The sequence below is a fragment of the Danio rerio genome, chromosome 24 (genome assembly GCF_049306965.1).
Source record: "Danio rerio strain Tuebingen ecotype United States chromosome 24, GRCz12tu, whole genome shotgun sequence".
Classification (NCBI taxonomy): domain Eukaryota; kingdom Metazoa; phylum Chordata; class Actinopteri; order Cypriniformes; family Danionidae; genus Danio; species Danio rerio.
The window spans coordinates 45,809,030-45,826,915 of record NC_133199.1 but is presented as its reverse complement, the minus strand read 5'-3'; the positions used below and the strand labels follow the sequence as shown (position 1 = coordinate 45,826,915).

At 39.7% G+C, this 17,886-nt stretch overlaps 1 protein-coding gene across 2 annotated transcripts in view; it reads right to left on the bottom strand.

Annotated features, from left to right (window-relative positions):
* Positions 1-1,452: 1,452 nt before the first annotated feature.
* tmem200ca (transmembrane protein 200C, genome duplicate a) overlaps positions 1,453-17,886 on the bottom strand; it is a 40,647-nt gene continuing 24,213 nt past the window's right edge. Inside the window, exons 2-3 of one of the 2 annotated variants that reach the window (XM_073941257.1) lie at positions 17,133-17,241; positions 1,453-3,270 (exon numbers count right to left, since the gene is read on the bottom strand). In XM_073941257.1, coding sequence (XP_073797358.1) covers positions 1,720-3,249 — 1,530 coding nt within the window. In that variant the 5' untranslated portion in view covers positions 3,250-3,270; positions 17,133-17,241 and the 3' untranslated portion in view covers positions 1,453-1,719. Of the gene's footprint in view, positions 3,271-16,707; positions 17,242-17,886 lie in introns of those variants that run through there. The other variant, XM_001342709.10, reaches the window with a different exon arrangement.

Sequence of the window (17,886 nt, the reverse complement as noted above, 5' to 3'; positions counted from 1 at the left end):
TTTAAGACTGCGGACACGCTGATTATGCACAGGGACTTTTCATTTTCTGTAAGCCAGCTCAAGCACTTCTGGTGAACTGTCATGCCATTAGAAACTGAATTTGAGCTTTGGTTTCTAATAAAATCAGTAATCTTCACTTTCTGATTGATATATGATATAATGTGTGTCTCAGATCAGATGAGAAGAACTGCATTAAATTCCACTGTCCTGCACCATGTCTTCATTATATGAGTTTCTCTGCTCGCCCACTGACGCCACTTGTTTTCATCTTGTTTTATGTCCTGACAACACATCACGCAACAAGATTCCAGCGATAAGTGATTTGTCTATCTGGCCATCAAACTGTTACGGAAACATTTAAGCAGCAGCCACTGCACTCATGATGAAACAGCAATAGCTTTTAATCTAATGAATCCATATTAATGCTCTTTAACATTATTAATAGGCTACTGACGGACCGATGTTGTTGGTTTGCGCTGAATTCTGACTTTCATTTTCAAAGCATCGGCTAGCTATTTTATTTTCAAGATCTGAGGTGGCAATACATGTCATGTAAATGTGAGCATTAATTACTAAACACATAATCAGTACCTGAGCAGATCGTTATCATATGGTATATGACATTGTTCTGTCGTGATGTTGCGGAAATTGAAAATTTAGATTCTAAATAGAAATTTCGTGTGATGGTTAGCACAAAAAACTCCTTTTAACATGAAATAGCGAGCTTTTATTGCAACCCAAGCTCATTCTGGAAACGTAGCCCCGCGGACGTTATTGGAGACCGCGATTTACGTGGCCGGAGGTACGTAAGGCCAGGTTTAGTTTTTTTCGAGCGAACGCTGCGGGGCGGTGTGGCGCCGCTCCGCTCCTCCTCTTCGCGCTCGCTGGCAGACGGCTCGCCTCTGAGTGAAGGGCTTTCCCGATGCAACCAGTTTGTCCGCTTAGCTCACAGCATTGCGTCGGCGAAGCGGAGGCCCTGGAGGAGGAGCCGGCCGCGGGGACGACGACCGGGATCGAGTCCGGGGAACAGCGGTTCCGGAAATCAGGTTAGACGAAAAACGGAATCCGAAAAATAAGGGCGAGAACGCGGCGGGATCCGAAAACGTGGTCGAAATCGAAGACGAGGGCTTTTGCTTTTTTTTTTTTTCTGGACGGCTTTTGCGAATCGTCGCTCGGGTTTAGGGAAGGAGGAGGAAGAGGAGGGCGGCCGAGTCGGCCGATCCAGCGGCTTTTTGCGTGAGAACGGCGCGGGCGCGTGCTCCCGAGAGGCGCCCGAGACGCGAAAAAGCGCGCACAGCGGCCTCTCGCGGATCCGCGAAAACAAAAACCGCTCGAATACGTACCTCCCGGGACGTAAATCGCGGCCCGCAGAAACGTCCGCGGGACTACGTTTCCACAATGAGCCCAGGTTGTTTTATTGCGTTGCGTCGTCATGGACACGGTGTAAGTCTATTCAACTGATTATATTTTAATTAAATCACATTATCAATGCTGTAAAAGCCATCTTATAAAACTGAAAATAGTCACATGATTAATGTTCACTTCAAGCTTATCGGTGGCTGAAAACCTCTCGCATAAATCCCATTCCAGACTGTGCAGATTCCTAGTATCAAAGCTGAATTTAGCTTGTGAAAAACGGCTGACTCTACTAACGTGCATCTTTAGTTTCATAACAGACTATCAGCCAAGAGTCTTGAGCGAATCGCCACAGAACCCAAGCTAAATCTCCATACTGTCCATTTCCACATCCTCCAAAGTGGTGTCCGATTGAGAAACCATCAGGAGTTTCTGTTTCTTTGAATATTGTCTGACCGCTCCGCACTCAGTTTGAAGCTCTTGGTCCTTTTCCAAAACCTCGACTGAACTCTCACGACTGAACGTGGCATTGTCTGTGGACTCGAAGGATTCGCCGCCGAGACCTTCGAGTTTGGTGTATCCTCCGCAGCTGAGGCCTTCGAGTCGAGGGCAGCTGAGACGTCGCGACCGTACCTGCTGTCGCTCGGCAGGAATGGGCGAACAGATATCCTCATCGATTGATCTTGAATAATCCGACAATGCGCTCAAAGAAAGGTGTGATCCGGTAGCTCTGTGGCTTGGCGAACATTGCGTGAGCAGCTTCACCTGCGAACCCTGCAGAGAAACTCGAGGCGCTCCCTGCAAACTTCCAGAGCTTCGGTACACCTCCAGCGAGTCCTGCGGAGGCTCCGGATGAGTTTGCGCAGACTCTACTTTGGCTTTCGTCATGCTTCGAGACGCTACCAGATCCTCCAGACGCCTGCAAATGGCTTCAGCGTCCAAAAACTCTCTTTTAGCCTCCCCAGTTTTATCCGAGCCTCTCCTCTCCGATGTTCCCCGGTTGTTGAGCCTCATCATCGGTAGAGTGAACGCATTGACCGAAGTGGACACGATGGTTCTGGATTCCCATTGCTTTAGCTCAGGCTTCTGATCTCGATATATGCTGTAGACGGTGTCTGTAAGGCTCTGCTTATCCAATGACGATTGATTGGTGGACGGACGTCGAGATGGGATCATGCTACTGGTGTCAAGTCGACCAGATCCCGGAGATGGCCAGGATCCACTTTTATGAGGTGAAATGTAGGATTTGGTGTCTTTCGATTGGCAGTAATTCACGAAACCGTTCAGTGGTGCCGGCTCCTTGGTCCGCAAGCTATGAATGTCAATCACGGTGGAGTAGATGTCTCTGAGGTTGATGATTTTAGTTTTTTTATCTCTGTTCTCGTGAAGTACTGCATTGGCACAAATGAACAGGAAGATCCCGATGCCCATGATTAACGGTCCGAAGACTTTCAGCTTGTCTGAATACAAGTATCTGTTAATAAACGCAGCAAATGCTCCAAGCTTAGGCGAATCCACCTCAGCCGTCCCATTGGAGCCATTGAAGTCTTTATCAAGTAGATCCCATCTGATGCTAACATTGACTAATTCCCGTTCTGTGGTGCCGTACGTCCTCGGAGAGCTCACCGTGTTGATCAGGCCTGGATAGAGAGGACTCTCTTTAGGCCAATAACCCAACACAGCCATAGCAATGCCAACCAGCAGCACCAGAATCCCAACGGCAGCGACCAGTCCGGAGACGGAGCACAGCTTCAGCTTGCCTTTCACCACCACCACCTCATTCTTCCTCTTTTTCTTGGCTTTTCTCTTGCGCTTGTTCTCGGCGCGGTTCTTTGCGCGAAGGGAGTCCTGTCTCCTGGCTGAGATCCGCAGCAGACCCCCTGTGGCAATCATGATGGCGCTCAATTAATCATCCTGGAACAGAGAGAAAGGGCATTAGTGTGGGCAGAGATACACACAGTTCAATATACTCACACAGTCCAATGTTTTCATGCTTTATGAACTCTCTCCATAGCTGTAATGATGCTTATACTGTACAAATACAAGCTACAAAATACTCCATTCTGTTTTCCTCATGGAGATACAAATATTAAAATACCAATTTACTGGTATTGCTATACTTGTGGGGACATTTGGTTCTCATAATGTGATTAGTACCAGGACACACACATGTTGGTTTTGGTGGTTTATAAGGACTCTCCATATGCTGCAAAAAGGCTTTTTGTCTTGTTTTTAGTCCAAATATTTAAAACTCATTCAATCAAAAAGTATTTTCAACACAAGTAAAAATTAATGTCTTATTTTCAGAATTAATATGCCAAAATTAAGTGAGTTTTTCCTTAAAACAAGCAAAATAATTGGACAAGGGTGTAAGCTAAATAATATGTTATGTAGCTTACCCCATTAGCAGTTCATTTAGCTTGTTTTACCTTAATTTTGAAAGAAGATTTAAGAATTATTAAACATTTGGACTGGAAACAAGACAAGAAAAGCATTCTTGCAGTGCAGTTATGGCTCCTGGTGTGAATGTGTTGAACCTGAGATAATAAACACAAGTGAATCAGTGTCACTGCTCTGTAAAGGCGAGTGTGTTGGCATTCCTGTGAGCTGTATGTGTGTGTGTGTGTGTGTGTTAAACAGCAGATGAACAGATCAGACGAACAGAAGCGGAGTGTGAGACGGAGACAGATGACATGATTCAGACTCCTCTAACACCATGATGAAAAGCATCTGCTCCTTCTGTTTGGTGTTGATTCGACATAAAAGCTGATTCTGTCACAAACCATGGGAAGTATGCGAGTGAGTGAATTTAGGGCCAACAGATAAAAACAATCCTGTTTCTTGGCACAATATTAGATTAAAGATGAAATCTGAGTGAATGAAATTGTAGAAGTGAACGTCAGACTCAACAGAATCAACTCAAACATCAAGCGTCAGCATTACAAAAATGAACATTCATTCTCTTTTCGGCTTAGTCCCTTTATTAATCAGAGGTCGCCACAGAGGAATGAACCACCAACTTATCCAGCATATTTTTAATGCAGCAGATGCTCTTCCAGCCGCAGTCCAACACTGGGAAACAGCCATACACTCTTGCGGCCAGTGTAGTTGATCAGTTCCCCTATAGCGCATGTGTTTGGACTGTGGGGGAAAACGGAGCACCCGGAGAAAACCCACACCAACATGGGGAGAACAAGCAAACTCCACACAGAAATACCAACGGACCCTGCTGGGGCTCAAATCAGCAACTTTCTTGCGGTGAGGCGATAGTGCCACCCACTGCGCTACCGTGATGCCCAAAATAAGTGGGAAGGAAATGATTTGTACTGTCCTGTGTGAACTATTCCATTCTTGTTCTCTTAAATGCATCACTAAAACTTTTTACACCTAAAAGAACTAACATCATTTTTTACTGAAACCTTCATGAATTAAGTTTGTCAAACTTATTTAATTTAATTGTAACAAGTCAAAGTAATTGTTTAAGTTTTCGCTTTTTACAGTGCATGATATTTGTAAATGAATTGGGGAAAAATGCATCAAAAAGTTACAGGTGTATTTCTTTTATTAACAGCACATAGTGTATATTTCTTATAATTGCAACATTGATATAAATTTGATTTGCCATTACGAGAAGCGCCAACTCATGCCAGGGCTCAACAATAAGGTCTGCCCGATGGCCCGGGGCCAGTGTGAGGCGCTCGGGACAGTAGACAGGATTGTTACTGGCCCGATCTGTGCTGCCCTGTCACAAAAGATCAATTTGCCTGCAACTGTTTGTCAATTGCATATGACTAATCGAATAAGCGTCTTAGAATCAGGTAACAGTCTTTGCTTTTTAGCCTTTAAATGCTGCCTTCTCTGTGATGTCGTAAACAGCATATTGCTTTTCGGGTGCTCTTATCTGATTGGATGTCGTGAGCATGTCGCTTTTTTGTAACCTGGTAAAAACCAGTACATCGACGAGACGGCAACATCAAATTATGAAGCTAAAAAGAACGTCTTAGAAGCAGACATTTACGTGGGTACAACGTGACGATTTGCTCATTATATATTTATTAACATTTTAAAAATAATTAAATTCTAGATTCAAACACATTTTTGACACAATATTTAAAACATGTGGCTAAGAAATAGCTATTAACTTTTTCTTTTTTGTTTTTTTTCGCTGGCCCAGTCTTCCAATCCAATTTCTTAGTGTTGAACCCTGCATGTGTATCGCTATTTTGTCCTTCCCCAATTATTGAAAAATCAAATGTAACGTAAAATGTAAACACTGTACATTCTACATTGCTGATCAACAATAAAAATCCCAACTCCACAATGCAGATTGCGATATTGATACTGAATCAATATATTGTGCACCCCATACACACAACATCCTAACTTTCAGATTTTGCACATTTTATAAAGCTGCTTTGTAACAATATTTGTGAAATAGAACCATACAAATAAGCTTGAATTAAAGAATCTTATGAAGGGAACCTATACACTTTATATGAATATACATGAATCAAAGGGCCTAAAAGAGTCAGTTTCAGAGTTACAAAACATTACTAGTGTGGTATATTGAGCTGAAACGTCACTATACACTCTAGGCACATCAGAGACGGATATTACATATTGTAAAAAGGGCATTATAGGTCTCCTTAAATAACCTCTTATAGATTGAGATTTATTATCCTCGATCTCTCAAGGGGGTCTGAAGCACAGCACCCAAACTGAGCCTTATTAGAGTTTATTGAGTTCAGATATATGATTCACTGTACGTTTATTTCATGCTCTTAATCAAACAGACAGAACATGTTTTGCCGTGGCCTTCGTGAACCTGCTGCTCTGCAGTGGAGGCTAATAATTTATGGCTCCAATTAAATCTTCATGTTGTCTTCCGAAATGGACTTCCAGCGGGAAAAATACATTATAATTTCCAGCACCAGCACTCAAAAGCGAGTTCGTTTTGTAAGTCGAGTGTCGATTTCTCTTCATGTTTAACATGTAGACCAATGAGTGATTAGTTTATTAGCGATTCATTTATTAAGAGAGTCAATTGTTGTTTCTGAAAGTAGCACAACACAGCGCAGCAACAGTGATAAAGAAAGGGAATGCAATTATCACTTTCAGAAGGATTTTTCCAGCTGATGAACAATAAAACACTGACAGCCATTCATAATTTAGTAAAAAATTAAGCGCAATTTAATGCTACAGACAGCACTGCAGAGACATTATTTTAAAGATTATTTATATATTGATTATAAAGATCATTTAAAGATAATGACTATGGTGGAAACAATTGGTTATACCATGGGCAATAATGATAAAAAAACCAGATGGAAGTTATGAAATTCATGCTAGCAGACTGAAGTGTCAAAATAAAAGAAGTGCATTAATCCAGTTCTAGTTTCAGTGTGATTACTAAACTGACTGTTTGATTCATTTAAATACAGTCACCATGTCAATATATGACCAATTCCATGCAAATGTTAACCTTGTTGGCTTGCCTTGATAGACGTTGTTACCGGTTTTAAGACGCAACACCAGTGACATCACTTTTCCACCGTGACACCGTTCACACATTTGTTCTTTTTTTTGTTTCAAGTATTCATTATTATTATTAAATAGTTATTTTAATTAAATAGAAAATATAATTATAAATAATTTACTTAAGACGAGAGCAGGCTCTATAATTAAAATCTGAACATATGCTACAATGCGTCATATTTTATTTATCACGTGAGGAGAAAATTTACAATCGAATTTACAGAAAGAGGATGACAGAAAATTTAGTGTCAGAATGCAATGCAAAAGCGCCTGTTTTATATTTATATTTATATTTTGGGTTCAAACCAAATGCAAAAGAGAACCTGAAAATGTTAATAAGGCAATCTGCAAACTTTGCCAGACAAAGGTGGCAGCATCTGGAGGAAACACAACTCATTTATACACACATCTTCAATGCACCTACTTGACGTTTAACTATGGGTGGGTCGCGGGTAGATAAGGTCCATATCCATAAATACGCAACGCATACTCTCATTTTAAAAATCACGTGACCATCATTTCACAATGTTTATTAATAAATAATCTTGTATTTAAGCCAACTGCAGAGAAATAAAGCAACCATCGCGGCAACTGCAGTGAGCATTTTTTCTCAAGTTCAGCTGTTCTTTATTGCACTTGATTATTATGCGTTTAATGTTTAAAAAATCAATGAATGAATAATGAATCGGCCGACAAGAGTGTATTCTGTGTGTGTGTGTGCATATTTCTATCACTGAGGCCGCTCTCTTCAAAAAACGAAAGCTGCTTCATCTGTCGGGCAATATTTCAGCTTTTAATCTTTTAAAAGCCTAATAATTATATTAATTCTAATAAAATGAAAACCAAAATAAACAATTCATAGCATTTTTCATTTGCTAAAAAAAATATATGAAAATGAAAAAAAAAATCAGAGGGTGGCTAGTTTGTATTAATGTGTTGTAATATTAATAAAATATGCTTGGTCTATTTAAGCTTAACGGCTATATACGCCGCCGATAGGCAAGCCATTCCATAAATATTATTTTACTGTGTTCTGGGTTATAATTTATATTGTACAATAAAAACTAAATGTAGCATGTCCTGCTGTCATTTAAAACATGCATTTCATAACACACCAGAGCTGTAGTCTATGCAGTGTGTGCACTTACAGGGAGGTGTTGGTCAATAGTCACACTGCGCACCACGTTACTGAACTCCAATATCTCTGAGGGAGATTATGTTGAGCGATAGCCTATATTAACTTGAGAGATTTTACAAATAAAAGGAATTTTAAAAAGGAACAACACGCAAATAACCAAACAAATAAAACTGGTTCCGTGGAGTTCAGCACTTGTCATCTTGCCAGTGTATGCTGTCTAGTGTGTATAGCGCCCTTATGCAGAGTGTGCTGGCAATTCCTGCAAAACTGAAAGTGAAGGTATTATATGCACGCGAAAAAAGAGGAACCCCCACCCCCACAGTGATACCGGTACTACCGGTGTTGTCACATGTCGACTAACCAGTTGGGAAATTTCCTCATCGTCACAACCCTACAACCTTGCCATGAAAACAATTCTGTTTTCACCAAAATAGCGAAATACCCAGCCGGGACTCGAACCAGCGCCCTTCATTCTGTGAGTTAACGGGCCGTTAAGCATCCAGTGATCAAACGGCTGTAAATGTGTAAAGAGACGGATGTTTTCTGATCTGAAAGAGTGAATGATGGAGCAGATCTATCATCATCCTCAGCATCTGACGCAGCACTACATCACAACACCGGCGGGAAAACAAAACACACACCACAGAAATCTCTCTGATAAACAGTCAGCTGTGAGTGTTTACGGACCCGCTCTAAATCTCTGACTAGTGCACTACAGAGGATCACTTAAACTGTATTGCACGCTGTGTGCTTTTATTAGTACGTCTGATCAGTCTGTGGAAATGCACTGCTCGTCTTAAATCAATACACGTCATTTTTAAAGCAGCTTTACAGCTAAATGATAATGTTTACGATATGGTAATACCTTACAGTTGCATTTATCAGAATACAGCCAAACTACACTATAGGGAGCCTTTACAATGATGCACACAGAGAGATTCTTAGAGATAAGATTTGCAATATAATGCTGTATGCAAGGCTATTATATAAATGCAGGAATTATATTATTATATTTATATTATGATAACTATTATATTTTAATTTTATTAAATTTGATGATTTATCTTGTTTCTAGTCCAAATGTCTACTTCACAAGGGCGGCACAGTGGCCTCACAGCAAGAAGGTCGCTGGTTTGAGTCTCGGCTGGGTCAGTTGGTGTTTCTGTGTGGAGTTTGCATGTTCTCCCTGTGTTGGTGTGGGTTTCCTCCGGGTGCTCCGGTTTCCCCCACAGTCCAAACACATGCGCTATAGGGGAACTGATCACGTAAACTGAAAATGGAATGGAATTGTAATTTGAAATGTTGCGATTGGCTAAATCGCATGAGGCTGTGATATGAAATATGTGTGATTTAATTTCCCCCACCCAGAGCAAATGCGTGACAGCTGTCTGTGTGTGATAGTTTTGCTAGTTAACTGAGTGAGCACACTTTCATTCTGCCCAATCAAAATTGCCCGATTGAACTATGCAGAACGCCTAAAAACAAACAAACAGGAAAACGTGGACGAGTGGGAAGATGGCATTTGCCACTTCAGAAGCATCAATAGTCTAATTAATACCAAAGAAAAGCAGGACGTCAATAATATGGACTGAACAAAACCAGGTCATTTGAAAGATCTGTCACCGAATTGCTGCCACAGCACCAAGAAATACAACAACCAGCATCTAAAAAACCCCCACAGGCGGCTATATGAGGAGTGACTTGCTAAAAAGGCAACTGAAAGTATTGCCAGTGACAATTCTGTATTTTTTAGAATTAATAATTAATTATTATTTTTATTAATTATTATTTTAATTATTTAAAATTTTTATAATAAGCTACACTGTCTCCCTAATTTGAGTTAAACAGGTTTACAAAAAGATAAGGTCATTCTGTTTGTGTTTACGGTTTGCTCAAGAGAAAAATTAGAGTAAATAAATTTGAATAAATGTTTAAGTAAGTTAACATACTTTCAGTTGCTTTTTATAGCTAACACTCACTGAATTTCAGCAGGAAGAAGCTACGATACAGATTATTGAGCTGAAGTCTGACTACAAAATTAAATTGCAAATTAACTCAAAATCGCAGTATCTTTCAAAAATAAATGAATAAATTTGCATTGAGATATTTTCCCCAAATCACTCATCCCTAATTAACAGTAACACATACATTCATTTTCTTTTCCGCTTAGTCCCTTTATTAATCCGGGGTCGCCACAGCAGAATGAACCGCCAACTTATCCAGCACTTGTTACACAGCGAATGCCCTTCCAGCCGCAACACATCTCTGGGAAACATCCACACACACTCATTCACACTCCCACCCGGAGGAAAACCATGCGAACGCAGGGAGAACATGCAAACTCCACACAGAAACGCCAACTGACCCGGCCGAGGCTCGAACTAGCAACCTTCTTGTTATGAGGCGACAGCACTACCTACTGTGCCACTGCATCACCCACAATAACTAATATTAACTATAATAAAAGTCATTTCCCTCACTGTTAGTTTTGTTAGTAGTTAATGCATTAACTCACATTTACTAATGAGACTTTATTCTGTTATCTATTGTACTTAACTCTTCTGCAATTCAGTTTAGTTTTACACAATAAGTGTTTTTAAAATGATTATACCTGATAAAATACCTTTTCTCCATCTGAGCTTACCATGGTGATAATACTACCGTGACAAAAGCTCAATTAATTGCAAGAAGAAAATTAAATCCTACTAGTAATGTTACAGAAACTGCTGGAATAGCACGGCTCTTGTTCTTCTGTATTGGCGCAGATCTCATATTTCCAGCCACAAAAGATTTACAGATTTGACGAATTCCTGAGAGAGTGTTTGGCAATGAAGGACGGCAGGTTTAATCAAATAAAGCTGAAAATGCTCCAGACACACAGGTGATCGCTGAGGCCGCGGCGGTTCAAAGGTGTGTGTGTGTCCTCCACATCAAACGAACACTGAGAATCTGAGCGAACACAGAAATGAGCGGTGAATCCACAGAGGCTTCAGAGACGCCACACACACGCTGACACCTCAAACAGCAGATTTATGGATCACGGTGACCTTTACGCTCATATCTGAAGGGCTGGAGCAACAGTAAACACGCGAGGAAGACAAAACGCAAAGCGACAGAGCCTGCCACAATGAATCTGGCTGTGAAAATAGCTGCAGTAAGAGAGATGGAGAGGAAATATGATTTCTCGGCTGCTCCATCATCACACAGTCACTGCAGAGAAATATAAAGGTAATGGAGCAAAAAACGACATCCCCTACCATCTGAACACAGGCTGTAGGACTTATAAAACAGCTATTCAGATACAGTGTTGAATATAGTGTCAGATCTCTTGTTTTTTAATTCCTTGTTTTAGTCCTGTCAGTCATTTGTGTATATTGTGGATAATTCATTCATTTCCTTTGACTAAGTCCATTTATTAATCAGGGGTCACCACAGCGGAATGAACCGCCAACTCATCCAGCATATGTTTTACACAGCGGATGCACCTCCAGCTGCAACCCAACACTGGGAAACATCCATACACTCTTACATTCACATTCATGCACTATGGCCAATTTAGCTTACCTGCATGTGTTTGGACTGTGGGGGAAACCGGAGCATCCGGTGGAAACCTCACGCGAACTCTGGGAGAACATGCAAACTCCACACAGAAACACCAACTGACCCAGCCGAGGCTCAAACCAGCGACCTTCTTGCTTTGAGGAGATTGTGCTACCCACAGCACCACCATTTTGGATAATTCTGTGTGTAAATGTACACTAAAAATCAGTTACTTTACTTTTAATCAACATTAAAGCAACGGGTTTACTTATTTTTTAAAGTAAGGTCAACTAATTACTTTGAGAGCAATGAGTTTACTCACTTTTAAGTTACTTAATTGCTTTAAAAGCAATGTTTACACTTAGTTTTATGTAAAACAAACTAATTGTCCTTTGAAAGCAATGGGTTTACTGATTTAAGTCCACTAATCGCTTCAAACTAATGGATTTACTCACATTTAAAATAATTTAAGTCAACTTACTGCTTAAAAAACAATGAGTTTACTCACATTTTTAAGACAATTATTCACTTTTAAAGCAACTCCCCTTTAAAATAATTAAGTAAAGTCAACTAATTGCCTTAAAAGCACATAGTTAACTCATTTTTAAGCAACATGATTTTTTAAAGTAAAGTGAACCAATTGCTTTAAAATCCTTTTTTTGGATTGTCAACTACTCACTTTAAAAGCAACGAGATAACTCATGTTTTTAAAGTACAGTCTACTAATCGCTTTAAAAGCAGTGGGTTTACTCGTTTTTTTAAATAAAGCAAACTAAGTGTTTTTTTGTACAGTGTACCTGGCAATACAGCTCTTTCTGATTGTGATTTTAATGCAGCACAAATGCATGAACTCATTTCACCAAGCATATGCTGCTGACATTCATTCGTGGGAGGAAAATGAATGATCCGCTGTTCACACAGTCAAAAACTCTGTCTGAAGGATGTGCTGCTGGCTAAAACTGCCTTCACTGATCTGAATCCAGCTCTGCTGCTCCTCTGGATCGGGTTTATACAGTCTGTTAGTCGCAGTTTTGCTTTACTGTAAAAAACATAACATCCAATTGCTACCTTAAAGAGGCATTTAGACCATGAATATTGACTATAAAAACAATATTCCACCCTTAAAACAGAATAGGGCCTAACAACAACAAAAAGAGCTATCAATATGTACTATAGTGCTTAGAGATGATAAAAGTCACAATGTCAGCTTAGCACAATATTGCTCCTTTTCTATAAATTCAACCCATTGATAGTTACAATCAGGGCTGCACAATATATCATTTCAGCATGGATATCGCAGTGTGCTCATCTGCAGTAGTCACATCGCAAACATATGGAATCTTAAGTCTGGATTAAAGTTGACCAGGAGCTACAGAATTGTATTTTACCACTGTACTTTATATCATTTATGCAATAAAGAACGTTTTTTGCCTTTGTTTGTAGTCCAAATATCTACATTTCAAAGAGAAAAACAAGATAATTTAACTTACCCCACTGGCAGATCATGGAAAAACTCATTTGAATTAACTTCCTTATTTCACCTCAATTTTAAAACAAAACAATATTCTAACTTGACCTAACTAGACATGAGAAAGTAAAGTCAGAAGAGCATTTTTTTTTGCATTGTGATTAATCAATTTCTCAACCTGAAAACTGTTAAAACTGACGAATAGTAATAGTAAATAATCTTGTGAAACTGTCTTTATATTGCAATGTTTTTTGCTGAAAAATAACATTGTCACATCAGCCTATTCAAATATTGTACAGCCCTCCTTACAATACATACAGAAACTGTTTCCACATGGAAAGGACTGTTTCTTTTCTACATTTTAAAGTATGTGCTGAAAACTGCACTCATGCATGTGTGATTAGCTTATTTGGAACTTCAGGGCAAATGTTTGATTGAGAGTGTAAAAATAAATCTTAATGAATATAAAAATTAGTCTTCCCCATTCGCCTGTACCGCATGTGTTTGGACTGTGGGGGAAACCGGAGAACACCCACGCATGCGCAGGGAGAACATGCAAACTCCACACAGAAACACCAACTGACTCAGCTGAGACTCAAACCAGCGACCTTCGTGCTGTGAGGCAAAAGCACTACCTACTGTGCTACTGCATCGCCCAACTCTGTTATTATTAACAATGTTATTGTCAACTCTGCTATCGTCAACTCTGTTTTTATTAGATATGTTATAGTCAACTATGCTATTATCAACTCTGTTATTGTCAACTCTGCTAATATCAACTGTTACTGTCAACTCTGTAACCGTCAACTCTGATATAGTCAACTCTTACTGTCAACTGTTATCATCAACTCTGTGATCATCAACTCTATTTTCATCAACTATAACCATCCATTATGCTATCATTAACTTTGTTATTGTCAACTAAGTTACCGTCAACATTGTACCCATCAACTATGATATCATCAACCATCATATCGTCAACTACGTTATCATTAACTCTGCTGTAATCAACTCTGTTACGGTCAACTCTGTAATCGTCAACTATTACCATCAACTATGTTATCGGTGACTCTGTTACTGTCAACTATGCTATCGTCAACTGTGTAATTGTCAACTCATCAACTCTGTTAATTAAAAAAATAACAATAAGTTAGACAAAAATTAGTAACATAATCAAATGTAACTGAATCAACTTAAGCATTTTGCTTCCTTTAACATAAAAAATTAATTAAATATAATGTAAATGATTTGTTTAATATCATTCACTCATTCATTTTCTTTTTAGGTTAGTCCCTTTATCAATCTGTTGTCGCCACAGCGGAATGAACCGCCAACTTATCCAGCATATGTTTTACGCAGCGGAAGCCCTTCCAGCTGCAACCTATCACTGGGAAACACCCATACATTCTCATACACAAACATACACTATGAGCAATTTAGCCTACCAAATTCACCTGTACTGCATGTGTTTGGACTGTGGGGGGGAAACCGGAGCACCCGGAGAGAACATGCAAACTCCACACAGAAATGCCAACTGACCCAGCCGAGGCTCGAACCAGGAACCTTCTTGCTGTGAGGCAGAAGCGCTACCCACTGTGCCTCCGCATCACCGCTTGTCGTATATTATTACTAGTTAAAAAAAGAATCTATGGAAAATGTTTTTAACAACAAAGAAAACAAGTAAAAATGAGTAAATTGTCCTTTTTGAGTGAAATGTCCCTCGCCATAACAGTAATCTAAATTAAATAGATCCTCCATATTGACCCTGATTAAATTCAACAGAAAAATCTGAATTCCGGTGGGAAACTAAGGTAAGGTTTGGATTACAAGAGGAAATTTCAGCTTTAATGCACGTTTAGGTTTTCTTAACTCAACGGTTTTGTCCGAGTGGTCTCTAATGTTGACATGATTTCCAGAGGATCTGCCGGCGCCAGCAATTCTTCAGCATGTGTATCTGCAAATATACATCTCGGTCTCTTTATTACGCTGCTCTAGTCATCCCAGATCCTCGGTTGTGAAAAGCTGGTCAGCATGAAGAGATCCTCATGCGCTCTGCTGCACACTGCATGCATTAATGAGCTCCGATAGCAAACAGCTCATGAATTCCTGCATTAATTATTGCACTGCCTTCAAACAATATCTTACATGACTAACCACATCATGTAGAAACTCAGTGATGCAACAACGTCATGCAGTAAACACTGTCCGCATTTAGAGCTATTCTCCTTCACACACATTTAAAAATGAATGCTGGGCTGTCGTAACCCAATGTTGGGTCAAATGTGGACAAATCCAATGACGTTTTTACCAAATAAATCATATATTATATACTTTATTTAAAAAAAAATGTCCTGGTGACACTTTGGTGAATATTTCATTTTTTAAAAATAAATTTACATTATGGAGCAGCATGGTGGCACAGTGGGTAGCACGTTCACCTCACAGGAAAAAGGTTGCTAGTTCGAGCCTCGGCTGGGTCGTTTGTCGCTTCTGTGTGGAGTTTGCATGTTCTCCCTGTGTTGCTGTGAGTTTCCTCCGGTTTCCCCCACATTCCAAAGACATGCAGTACAGGTGAATTGGGTAGGCTAAATTGTCCATAGTGTGTGTGTGTGTGTGTGTGAATGAGTATGCATGGATGTTTCCCAGTGATGGGTTGCAGCTGGAAGGACGTCCACTGCATAAAACATATACTGGATAAGTTGGCGGTTCATTCCACTGTGGCGACCCCTTATTAATGAAGAGACTAAGCCAAAATGAAAATGAATGAATGAATTTACATGACACTTTAGAATAAATAATGGTTGGGTTTTTTCATATCTGACACAATAATGGGTTATGATAACAGATTTTACTTGTTTTAGAATGCATGGATGTGTCCAGCACAGTCAACTATACAGTTGCTGATACTGATGTTTTTATAAATAATAAGTGCTTTAATAACTATTCTACTGATACGAGCTGGTTATGAGTGATATTTAGAGGTACATTTTTAAATATCCACATTGTAGAAAGAGTTCTTAGCATCATAATCCTAGAAGAGCTTTAAAAGCAAAGCAAAAACCTAAGCTGATCCAACAAATAAAATGACCTGAGAGTCTTTTAAACCAGAAGCATGGACATATGTCGACCAGCTTAATCCAGACCTTAAATAATATGTAGCTTCACACAATCAACAATATTGACTAATGATGAGATTTACGGTCAATTTAAAGGCTTAATGTTTGTATCTGACAATGTTAACAGTAATCCAGACTTTTCTTTTCTTAATACAAACCCGAACAGTACAAAATGGGCACATTTACATGTAAATAAGAGTTTTAGAAATAGAAACAGGAAATAATTGTTCATATTTGTACATAAATGGAGACTGTAAAAACGAGAAACAGTGTATTCCTTAATGTAATGCTTTTTGATGAAGGACTCGAATAAAACGGCGATTTAAGCCTTTAACATGCCTCTCAAAATGAACGCAAAACTGCAAAATCAATTCGGTTTATGAGGGAAAATAACGTGCGTAACAGCTCGTGACATTCAGCACATTTAACGCATCCTAAAAATGCAGAAAACACCGGAGACAGACAGCCAGTCTCTCTCATATTGATCATTCATCGATAAATCACACGATCCTCTCAATGGAAGGAGCGTCTGAGGAGAAAAACGATCGTCTTACCGTGAAATATGACTTGTACATTCGTATTCGGGTAATTAACCGAAAACTTTCCGTCTTCAGATGACCGCATTTTGCCTGCAGGTAAGAATGAGTTGCGTTTTGCCGTCCAGTATTTCCAGTCAGGAATATTCCCGCGCTCTGTCAGCCGTTACCCGCTTCTGCGGGGAGTGTCGCGCGCGCGGGAAGCTGAGCGGAGTTTTGGCGCTCCGGTTCCGCCGGTACTGCAGCTGATCTCACGCCGCTTCTCGGGTGTTGTTGCTATGATACCGGCGCCCGGATCCGGTGGAGCTGCTGCAGGGTTTGAATAAACGCCTTCTGCACGGTTTAACCCGGTAAATGACGGCGCTCGTCAAGCTGAAACAACGGGGGGAGAGAGAGAGAGAGAGAGAGAGAGAGAGAGAGAGAGAGAGAGACGCGCGCTTTACCTGCGTTCACCGCAAACGAGCCCTGCGTCGCGTCGGCGTCACGCATCTTTTGTTCCCGTTGTTGGTCAAATATAAAAACATATTCACACGGCATGTGGAACACAGTGTCCTGAAACAGAAACACACACACAGAAAACACTGGTCAGAAAGTAGCACTACCGCAGTAGTGTAAACAACACAATATATATGGAGATCAATTGGTGACAAAATTACTTTTTGTATAGCTCTAACACAGCCTCTTGTGGATTAATCAATACTATAATGCATTAACTAATCATAAAAACATTTTATGGAGCCATTAACTCATTATTGATAATAAACACCACTGAACCAGAGATGCTTAGAGTTTTAAATTACACTTTCATATACAGAATACAGAGATGCGTAAAATTATTCAATTTAAAGAAAAATGCATTAATATTAATTTAATATTAAAGCAACATTAATATTGAGGAGGAAATCATATATTTAAACACACAATAAATATGCTGGAACAGCAGCATGCCTGCTAGTCATTAAAATGAAGCGGTAATTGTTTTTAAACCTCTACTGATGAGGAGTGTATAGGGTTAAATCAATACCATTACACAATCGATATCTTTCCAGAGGCCAGAGATCAGCCGAAAAATCAATGATCTGAAACAGCCACTGGCAAACACTGACTCTAGTCGAAACCCAAGGTCTGAAATAAAAATATGAGAGCCTGGATTTATACATTACCCGAATAAATAAGCTTCCCAATGATGTTTGCTTT